General features: G+C 37.2%; 1 protein-coding gene across 1 annotated transcript; it reads right to left on the bottom strand.

Annotated features, from left to right (window-relative positions):
- Positions 1-698: 698 nt before the first annotated feature.
- LOC132179864 (protein unc-13 homolog) lies at positions 699-6731 on the bottom strand. Its single transcript, XM_059592656.2, has 5 exons — positions 6165-6731; positions 4613-5497; positions 3308-3763; positions 3032-3218; positions 699-1714 (listed from the first exon to the last, which is right to left on the bottom strand). The coding sequence occupies exons 1-5, from the start codon at positions 6729-6731 to the stop codon at positions 747-749; spliced, it is 3063 nt and encodes a 1020-aa protein (XP_059448639.2). The 3' UTR covers positions 699-746.
- Positions 6732-11122: the final 4391 nt, after the last annotated feature.

The following is an 11122-nucleotide window of genomic DNA, read 5'->3' on the forward strand; positions in this document are numbered from 1 at the left end:
CATCTATCAATAATCAATGACTTAAGACTATGCCTATAAATAGTACCAATACATTTTAATCCGGCCTATAAGTCGCCTCTTCTGTGACTCGACCACAAGGCCGGAACTCATTCGATCTTATACTCGACGAATTGGGTCCGATCTCATACTCGACGTGTTGACTAGCTTTGATACCAAATGGTACAAACCTTGGGTAAAACTCACCCTTGAAAACCGACTTGCGAGGGAATGTTGCCCAAAAGCTTATATACATGTGGTTAAGATTAGACTTAACCCGGCCATGTCGGTAGGGACAGATTTAGGGGTGGACTAGTAGTGGCCCTGGTCCCCCCTAATTACAAGAAAAAAGAAAAAAGAAAAAAGAAAAAAAAAAAAAAAAAAAAAAAAAAGAGGTTATTTTTGCCAATTGGTCCCTTACCAAAAAAAATTTGGCCCTTGGTCCCCCCTAACTCAAAGCTGGCTTTGTCCCTGCATGTGGGACACTACATGTACATACAATCGCTGGCAAATTACAAGTTTTGCTTAAGTCTGGACTCGAATACAAGACCTGAGACATAATACTGCTGAGACTTCCATTCGAACCGCCCTTGGGTGAGTTTTGCATACCATGAACCCCATAACCTTTGCTTCATATTTTCTTTTTCATAATTAATTACACGGCTGGAAGTTAGTACTACAATCAGATCACCACGTACAAATCCAATCTCTCGATCTGCTTCAATTATACAAGAAAAAACAAATTATTTTCATCTCCTCTTTGCCAATTGGAATGCCCTCTTCAAGAACTTATTTGCGGCTCTGTCATTCCTGTGGCACAACACTCTTAATATTGTATTCGGATCCGCTCTATTCCACCTTCCTGTTGTTGGAGGCATCGGTAGCTTTTGCCCTGAACCCACAACTCCAATGCCGCTTGTTTCACATGTCACAATGCTAAAATCTTCCACGAGTTGTTCGGTGCCCTGCCCCATCAATGTTATCACCCCTTCAACTATTTCAGCCTCCCGGTCCACCACTTCCTCAGCTATCAACCCTTCTCCGCACATGCAGAAAACCTGCTTCAAGCTCTTGAAATCCTCCTCAAGCATCTCGTGATCAGACCAATAGAAGACCCTGGAAGACCCCCCAGCAAGCAAAACCATAAGGTATGCCTCGAACGATGCCTTCATGACTTCTTTTATCGCCGGGGATTGAGCTCGGTCGGTGAGAATCGATGTCATGAGAGTGAGATTCTGCTTGAGAGTTCGCAATGCCGGTCGAATCCTTGCATTGGTGACGTCGTCGACATAGAGACAACCGTAGAAGACAGAGTTGGAGTCAAGGAAGATGAGGCGGTAGGCGGCAACTTCTGAGACGTGTAGGCAGGCGGCTTCGATGGATGAGCTAGCAACCTCAAAGTATGAGCTGAAAGACCTCCGGTTGTTGCTGAAACGGTTGCGGGTAGAAGGAACGATGCGAGGGGAGATGGAGAGAGTTTTGTCGAGGGAGTGGAGGTGGGAGAGAAGATAATGCAGGGTGTTGAGGCGGATGTAGAGGCGTTGTGTTCCTCGGCTAGTTGATGGGCGAGGATGTTGACCTTCATTTACTCCATATTGGTGATCATACTCTTCTGCACCAACACATGGGCTAGCTTTTTTCCACAGCTTGAGGAACTTTGAGTCTCGATTGCATCTGGTTAGAGGAGGAAGTGTTGGGATATAGCTTTGCTTTGAACCTGAAAAATATATATATATGGTTCAAGTGAGAAAGAAGCACTTTATATGACACAATATATATATATATATATATATATATATATATATATATATATATATATATATAATGCAGATTCTGATGGTATTGTTTCAATTGGACTGTGAAATTGTGCTTTATAATTAGTAATTATATGAAATTTTAATTGCAATTATGGTTTTCCTAGGACTTGGGAAATAACGTCTTTGCAATGTAAAGATCAAAATGATCCGTTATGCACTACTATGATTTTAATTTCTATATGATAATACCACTCGATAATTAACTTAGAGATGAGAAGGAATTTTCTGTCATAATTAATAAGGACTTCCTGAGAAGGAAAAAAGTTTGGACAAATGAAAAATGAGCTAAAAGACAGACAATAAGTACAAAACTAAAGGAAAATTACTTTCTTTCTTTTTTTTAATCTTGTAGTTTGCCACTGTACCAAATTGGTCTGTGTGGTATCAAAAGTACATTGAAGGTCCCTTCAATTTTAATTTAAACCTGCTAAAATGGTCTCTGACTTCAGCTTTTGACAAAAACCGTTAGATGTATGCATGGATTTACGTCACAACTAATCTTCGATTGAAATATGGCTTGGTCAATGACTTAATTACCCTATTTGAAATTAAGTTTATGCCATTTTAAAATAAAAATAAAAATAAAAATAAACAGAATATAAAATAAAAATTAGAAGAAAAGGGCCTCCCCTCAAAGGAAGAGGGGGGTTGGGCACCCTTCACCTATAAGGAGCTGCTATTCCTTAAGAAGGGCGGCCGACCATCCCTCAAATGTCAAGGGGGATCTCTAGCTCTTGATCATTCAAAAGGCAATCATCCACCCTTCATTAATTAAAAGAGGAGTGTGGTCACCCTTCACTTTATGAGGGGCAGCTGGTTGCCCCTCGTTTGATGAGGAGAGGCTGGCCGCCCCCCACCGATGAGAGGAAGTTAGCCACCCCTCAGCTGATGAGGGGTGGCCCCCCTTTTTAAATTAATATTTTTTTTTTTGTTCTTTTATTCTATTTTAAAAAATAAAACTGTAATTTTACAATAGGAAGAGTCATAGCCACGCTACATGTCATTCGAAGATTGGTTGTGACTTGAATCTAGGTGTGTATCTAAAGGTTTATATCAAACAAGGGGTCATTTTGGACGGTTTGAAAATCCAAGGGACCTTCAAGATACTTTTACTTTTGATACGAAAGGGACTACTTAGGTACATACTGGCAAATCATAGGAATAAAAAATGTAATTTTCCCAAAAAAATAAATAAATAATGATAAGAATGTTCTTACCACATGATGCAACAAATGTAGCATACTCCTGGAAGTGAGTCTCCAAACCATCAGCAAGATCTAGAACTAAATCTTCGGTAATTCCAATTGGGATTTCGAAGAAGTTGTCCGCAGTTTCCTTGGCCAATTTCATTAGTTCCACAGCTGATTGCGCATATGGCTCTGATTTGGACTTTGGATTCCATGTCTGCAACACAAATGTGAACCAATTAATCACTCTCTGCCAAATAAACCAAACACACACATTTCTCTCGAAACCTTAAATTTATAACATACTTCGGTCTCTTTTGCTCGTACGAGACACTCTTTCCCTTTCTTCAACCTCTCATGAATCCATGTTTGCAAGAGGTGCAATATGATTGATTCAACCTCATATGGAACCATCTCTCGCACGATTGCTTTGCCTCCATCATCGCACTCAGCAGAGTCTTCAACTACCATTTGTACCAAATGCTTTTCCAGCTTTCCAGCCGTCTGCAGCACCCCGACTGTCTCTGTTGTGAGCAACGACACCCCACCTAAATATTGTTTCAGCACATTTCCGTAGCAACTATGTAGCGTAACAGCAGCAACTGCAGCTGCAGTTGGGTGCCATTTCTTCAGTATGGGACTGAAGCTTCCCCTCTCCTTCATTGCCAAATCCTCAGTGTCCTTAGCTAATTGAAGTAGAGCTTCGTTTGCCTCTTGCTTCACTTCGGCAGCAACACTCATCACATTCCCGATTTCAATTATCTATTGTCATTAACAAATGAATAAGATGACCATATAATTCGGTTTTGGTTTGCGATTTTATAAAAGTACAATTTAAAAATGAAAAATGATAGGTGTCAATATATAATTTTTTTTTTTTTTTTATATTCTCTTACAAATTCAATAGATCAACAATTAAATTTGTGGGGTCTACCATTAACTTATATGGGATCCACATAAGTCTACAAATTTAATAGTTGATTTATAATATGATATGAGAGAAATATATATGAACAAAATATTAACACCAATCATTTCTCTTTAAAAATAAGGATTTGAAAACGTAAAAGATTTAGTTTAAAATCTCAAATGCAAAATTGCAATGTCAAATCACACACAAAACCCTACTAAGGGTCTGTTTGGGTGCGTTTAACACTTAAAAAGTTTATTTGAAGAAAAATATATATATTTGGTAAAAAATACTGAAAGTGCTTTTAAGAGTCTAAAAAGCCTAAAAATTGCCAAAACGCACTTTTAGTAATAGTTTAAAAATAAAGCTTTTGCCAAAACAACTTTTTTTTCACTTAAAGATTATATTTCTCAAACAGACTCTATTTGAGATTGCGTTATAAAGGGTAAAAAATACTTTTAATACAGCCAAAACAAAAGTTAGCAACTTGGCATGTTTAATAAAAAAATTTCATAAATACTTTTTTGACTTTTTTACTTTAAAAATTACTAAAACACACTTTTAACTATAACTTAAAAACTTTTATATATATATATATATATATATATATATATATATATATTAATTTAAAAACTTTATTTCTCGAATACAATTTTAAAGATACATACTATAGAAATGGTTGAAGTTGAAAAATTACTTACCTTGGCAAATGCGCTTTTTAGAGATGATCGTATATAGTGGTTGACACGATCCCCGGTGGAGTCCACCAAAGTTACCCCTCCTTCCTCATGCCCGACCCCTTCGGTGAATTTAACATCCTCACCTAAAATCTTTGAGGTGGATAAAACCAAAGGGAGAAGGCTTTCAAGTAGGCCGACATTTCCCCTCTGGAAATAGTGATGGTAATTGAGCAATCTCTTCTCTGCCCACCCCTGCATGGAAGACAGTACGGACGACAGGATCTTGATATACATGCCCTCTCGGCCTGGTCGCTTGACATCGTTTGCCACCTCTGCTAACATAGCATGGGAGGCACAGAGAAGGTCCTGTTCTATCTGACCTGTCAGAATATACTGCTGAAACAGAACCCAAGTAAAACACAAGTTGTGTATGACCCGGGTGATTCCCAGCGTTGACCATGTCTTCTTGATTAGCTCTAGAAGCTCGTCCACTTCGTCGAGGACTAACGTCTCATCCCTGACGTCAAAGATGCACTGGAGAAGAGCAGTGTAGAGGTGGATGTTGAGAGGGAATCCGTCAGCCCAGTGGCAAACGTCGGTGGGAGTTCCGCTGGCGCTTCGCCATGCTAAGGAGACAACGGAATTCAAGAGAGTTCTCATGGTGTCGGAGTTCTTTCCGGTGTCGATTGTTTTTAACTCGCTGGATCGGATGATGTCCCTCAAACGCATGGCGAAGGTGTTTGATTTCTCTAAGGGAACTGAAGGGTGGAGGAGAAGCCCTGCCTCGAGGACTTTGAACTGCCGCCTTTGCCAGAGATGGTATTCGTGGGAGTCATTGAATTCCGGAGGCTTTAGGTGGCGGAGGAGCTCTAATGGAAGGATTATTGTCTCTGCTCGTCTACCCATCTGTTTCACGTAAACAACACTGCCTTATTATTATTTTTTTTTTCTAGGCCTCCTTAAATTTGGCTGTTCTTTAAAAATTTGAAAAAATTCATAAAAAAAAATTATTTAATAAGCTCTCTACTCTATTTCAAATTTAACTTTAATTAATAAGTTAGGCTGTCCAGATACCAAGTGCTAAAAGGTGAAAGTTATTTAGTTTTTTAATTTTATATATTTATTTTCCTTCTCTCTCATCTTCCAAGGACAAAAAAAGAATTAAATTAAAAAATAAGAAAATAATAATATTTAAGTAAAATAGAGGAAGATATAGTGAATTTGATATTACTCTTCAATTTTTTTTTTAAAAAAAATAAATGAGTTTTTCTATTCAAATTTAACTTTTATTTCAAAAACTCGATAGGAGTGTTATTATATATGTTGCCATGTATTTACGGAAGACAACTTTAGGATTGCTTTCCATATTTCATTTTCATTCTACCCTAGCAAGTTAGCAACCTTTCTAATATTGACGGAAAAGCCAAAGAAACACCAATTTCACCAAGCTCCTTGAACAAATACATTATATAAAAAGAAGAATAAATATTTTTAACAAAATTAGATTGTGCAAAACAGAACATTAATTATTACCATGTTTTTTTTGTGCATTAAACATATATACAATACGTACTTGGCCAACGAGGGTCCTCATGAGCGTCTTTCTGAGCCGGTTATCGCTCTGCTCCGTCACCCGCATCTGCTGCCTCATGATCTCGGCTGACGTCATGGGCCGCCTTGGCCTCGCTGGCGGCGGAACCGTGAACGATATGGAGCCGGAGGGGCTGCCCTTTTCACCAGGTGAAGAAGGATTGGACCCGCCCGCATTGCCCCCTCCGCCGGACACCATCCTCCTCGACGGTGACCGCCCCAACATCTTCAACCCGAGCGCCCTCTTCACCCGGCTCGTAGGGGTCATCACCACCACCGCTTGGGCCTTATTCGTCCCCACAGACGCGTCCCCACCGCTCTCGTGGTGGTTTGACGAGTAGAACGTCAGCGCATTGCGGCCTCCGAACCCCGGAGACGACCGGCACGCCGTGAAGAATATCTCATACGCCGTCTCCCGGATATCATCGCGGTCCATGCCGGCGATCTTGACGAAGGGCCACATAAGGTCAATCTCGGCAGAGTCATGGTGATCGGGCCGAGAAGCCACGTGGGGCGCCGATAGGGACTCACGGCGCGTGTGTTGGCCCATGGCAGAAGCTAATGGTGGTGGTGATGTTGGAGCTTGGTGTCGTGGTGGTCGTCGTCAGATGTCCGGCGGGAGAGAGCGGGGAGAGAGCGCGTGCATTCTCCTAAATAAGAGAGGAAACAGCTAGAGATAGTGGTGGTTGTTTCGGTTGGTTATGAGTCTATGACAGCGTTTTTGTGTCGAGGAAAATGAGAGAGAAAGAGAAAGAGATGGGTGATGTTCGCCAACCCAACTTTGTTGTGCGAAGAAAACGAGGAAGGAAAGGTGGTGAAGGGACATTATTCAATACGTGTTTTTCGGAAGCATAATATATTTGGTATTTGATTTCAGAAAGTAAATAATTGTTATTAAATCTGTAAATTAAACAAAATAATATATTATATATATATAACAATATATATATATATATATATATATATATGGACTATGGAGAAATGGGGATCCATTATAGTCAACGCCTGTTCTCTTTTTTGGTCATGGGATATCAACAATGCTCTGAAATCAACGTCTTGATCGAGCTAGTGTAGTCCAATATTCAGATCCTATATTTTGGCATATATCTTTACGAATTTCTCTGACTCATTTATCCCCAGTTTATAAATTGGATTCTAATTGATTTTATTTTTATCCATGCTAACTTGATAATATGTACCTTGTTTTAGTTGCCTTAATCTATTTTTCCATGTATCCATTAAGGGATTGCTATGTGTTATGTGAATGCTTTTATATACACCTAATGAGATAGATTGTTAGGTTTTGAGGAAATTTAGACCTTTTAAATTCGTTGAAGGAAACCTAAAACATTTTTAAACATAAAGTTTGGATTAATTTTCTGGTTAACTACTTTATTTATAACATAATGGCCTTTAAATAGACAAACTATTACAATATTTTTTAGGGCTGAGTTATCAGCTCTTATTAGAATATAAACTATGATTGAATTATCAAGATTCTTACATAGAAATAAATAAAGACAATATCGAATAAAAATAAACACAATAAAATATTTTAAGGTATCATATATTTTAGACTTAGAGGAGTGCTACACATCCCAAATTTTCCTTCCAAAAATTAGTTCTCAAATGATGTGTCACCATCTCATGAGATTTATTATTTTGGGAAGTGTATAAATCTCGTGAGATGCTGACACATCATTTGAGAACCAACTTTTTAGAATAAAATTTGGGATGTGAAGCATTTCTCTATATTTTAATATCTATTAATAATTATTCCGCATAAAACTTCATTCTCGTTACATTATGATATCACAAAGATTAATACCCTAACAGTCTTTTCAATAAGACCACCATATATATATATATATGAGATGCTACTCAACCAAAAAGCTTACATTAATGTCCCAATTATGTTATATTAGTGACTCAGTACTCTTATTATATCTCTTCGAAAGAACATACGGAAATAATTTGGATTTTTTTTCTCATTGTCATATATATAGACTATAAGAAGCTAATTTTAAAAAATAAATAAAAATAAAAAGGCACAAAGATCCCAAACAACACTTAGAGAGGGTGAATATGTGTTTTCCACAACAATCACAACAATTTAAAAAGTTTGCAACCACAATCTAACAGAGCATAAATAAAGATTAACACATGGATTTGGTGATGATATGAAGTAGAAACCTTTTGAAAAACTTTTAAAAAATAAAACCACTCTAGTGGTAGCCAACCAACCCGGCCATAAAATTTATCAACTATAGAAGAAACAATTACAATCAATCTTATACTTACAAAAGTTTTGAAGTAAAGAATCTGACTTGTACCCAACAAATTAACGACCATGTTTCTCTTCTAATGAGGTAGATCCAAAACTCTAAACTTTCTTCGATATAATTTTTGTTACACCATATTTTACCCTAAAGTCAATGGGCTGAATATCCAACAATCCGTCCAGGAGCCCATTTGCCCAGATAAAGCCCATCGCCTTCATATGGGCTCGCTAAGAAGTAACCTGGCTTCGGAAGCACGGAATGACGTCACTTTGCCAAACCCACACTCTTGGAAGATCACGCCCACTCGGTTTGCACAATCAATGGTATACTTAATGTGAGAATACGACAGTTGCGGGCAAGATACGCGCCGGTCACACTAACAGCTCGATTATGGCACACTTGTTGGGTTAGTTACGACACACACTTCAATGCCATCGACAATTATGCACCATTCCCCGAATCACGCCAACCACGATATCTGCCACGCACCATTCTCGGAATGTTATCAATGGCAAGAATGATCTCTCATTAAATATAACGGTCAGGGAACCGTAACATTAACTTCTCCATCCGTTACGCCCATATCCCGAATCCTCCGCCCAGTCATCATTACCATCCCCATGGGACCTAACTATAAAAAGGCTCATAAGCTACAGGTACACACACATGATTCATATTGAACTCTACTTTATACTAAGCAAAAACAGTCTCTGACTTAACCATCGGAGGAGGAACGCCCTGGCCACCACCAGGCGCATCCTCTTAACGATTATTGTTGTTTTGAAGGATGATAAGTGCCAAATATTGCATACTTAGACCTTTTTATTTACATTAGTTAATCCTTTAGCTGTGTCCTTATTTAATATTTTGTGTTAGTTTTGTGTTTTTAGTATTTTGTAGGTCATTGAAGAAAAACTACAGCTTTAAAGGAAAAAATGCAAAGTTTGGAAGAAATCATACTTTGAGAAGACTTAGATAATGTGGTTAAGTTTAACCAAATCCAAGAAAATATTAAATCGAATTAAAGATTAGAATGGATTGAAGTTCAAATTGAATAAAATTTCGGATTGGATTCAAATTCAGATTTTGCACACGTCTCAGTATTTTGACCCTAACTTTCTGCTCAAATATCTAATTGAAGTGATTCAAACAACTTTGGAAAGCTAACTCAAAATTCTACAATTCATAAAATAGAATTTTCCTAATTCGAACAATTACTATGCCAAAATCGCCCCGCAATTAAATGACACAAATCTGGACGAATCCTATTCCGATTTCAGACTTCTATTTTGATTGGGAAACAGACCTCCAAATTATCTAGGTTTACTTGGGCTTCTAGGACTTTCCTAAGCCTATAAATAGACTTCTTTGTACTCAAGAAAAGACACACAATCCCAAAGAGCAAAATTCTACAGTTTTTCTCTTTTTAGTTTAGGTTTTCTTTAGATTTTGATTTTATTTTTATGTGGAGCTAAATTCCCAACTAAGGTTGGGGATGAAGCCTCACCGATGAAGAACATCAATACTTTCATGTAAGTCTTTATTTATCTGATTTTATTGGGTTTAATATTTCAATTGTTTTACTTATTTTCAATGTGTGGAGTGATTCTTGGATATTTTTTGTGATTCAATGATACACTTGATGATTTAAGATAATTTCACATAATTGATTGCTTGATTTTATTTGCCTAAATAATTGGATATCCCTTGTGATTTGTTATACAAATACATTTGGTGTTTCAATTAAGATTGTATATCTTTTGTGATTTATGAATACATCTGATGATTTAATTGATATTTGATTCCTTTTGTGATTTGTGCAATGAATGTATACATGAGATGATTTTGATTAACTGTTGAAGCATAGTAAAACATATCTAAGATTTTAATTGTGAGAACTTCAGATAAATATTAATGAACATGGCGGAGTATGTTGTTATGATTCGGTGAGTGTGGATTCTCAAACCTTAGTCTTTATCTTTTGTTTTATTTTATTTAGTTTATGTTTATCATTTAATTTTCAAAACTCAAAATTCAAACTTTTTTTGGAACTAGGTTAGGATAAAATTAGTTTAGTTATAATTCGTTCTTCAAAAACACAATTCTCTGTGGGTTCGACCTCGCACTTGCAAAATATTATATTGCAAATGATTCGTGCACTTACGAGTATTAAAATTTGCATAACAAAGGAGAAAGAGATAAAGTGTCGTCTCAGATTTTCCAATCCGCCCTTGAGTCTACCATACCGAAAATTGTATCAACAATTTCCTTTACAACTTGGAATTCCGGTGATTGAAGGTTTTTTTTCGTGGTTTTATTAAAAAGAAACGGGAGATATTTGTGTTTCAATTTAAGCACAATTAGAAGGTAAGGTAATTCTCCTTGAACAAAGAACGATGGCCTCATGGTGTTATGAAAATCGTGGCTTAAATGTAGCTTATAAATAGGCCGATGAAAAATAGAAGTTTTTAAGTCAAGTCCATTAAGAATTAAAACGTTGTCCGGCTGGTTTGGTCGAACCAGAGTTTAATTTCAATCTACACTTGAGTTTATATGTTTGTTTAATGAGTTTGAACTTTGACTTCGTCAATTCATTTTGCATTTCAATTAAATATTTCACGTGTTGAGTTTTACATATTAAAAAGAAGTTTGAGCCCAC

This window comes from Corylus avellana, chromosome 4 (assembly GCF_965113065.1).
Source record: "Corylus avellana chromosome 4, dhCorAvel1.hap1.2, whole genome shotgun sequence".
Taxonomy (NCBI): Eukaryota; Viridiplantae; Streptophyta; class Magnoliopsida; order Fagales; family Betulaceae; genus Corylus; species Corylus avellana.

Coding starts and splice junctions, on each gene's coding strand:
- LOC132179864 (XM_059592656.2), bottom strand. CDS start 6,731: ATGGGCCAACACACGCGCCGTGAGTCCCTATCGGCGCCCCACGTGGCT. Junction 3,764..4,612: donor TAAAAAGCGCATTTGCCAAG/GTAAGTAATTTT, acceptor TAATGACAATAG/ATAATTGAAATCGGGAATGT. Junction 1,715..3,031: donor TACATTTGTTGCATCATGTG/GTAAGAACATTC, acceptor TATATTTTTCAG/GTTCAAAGCAAAGCTATATC.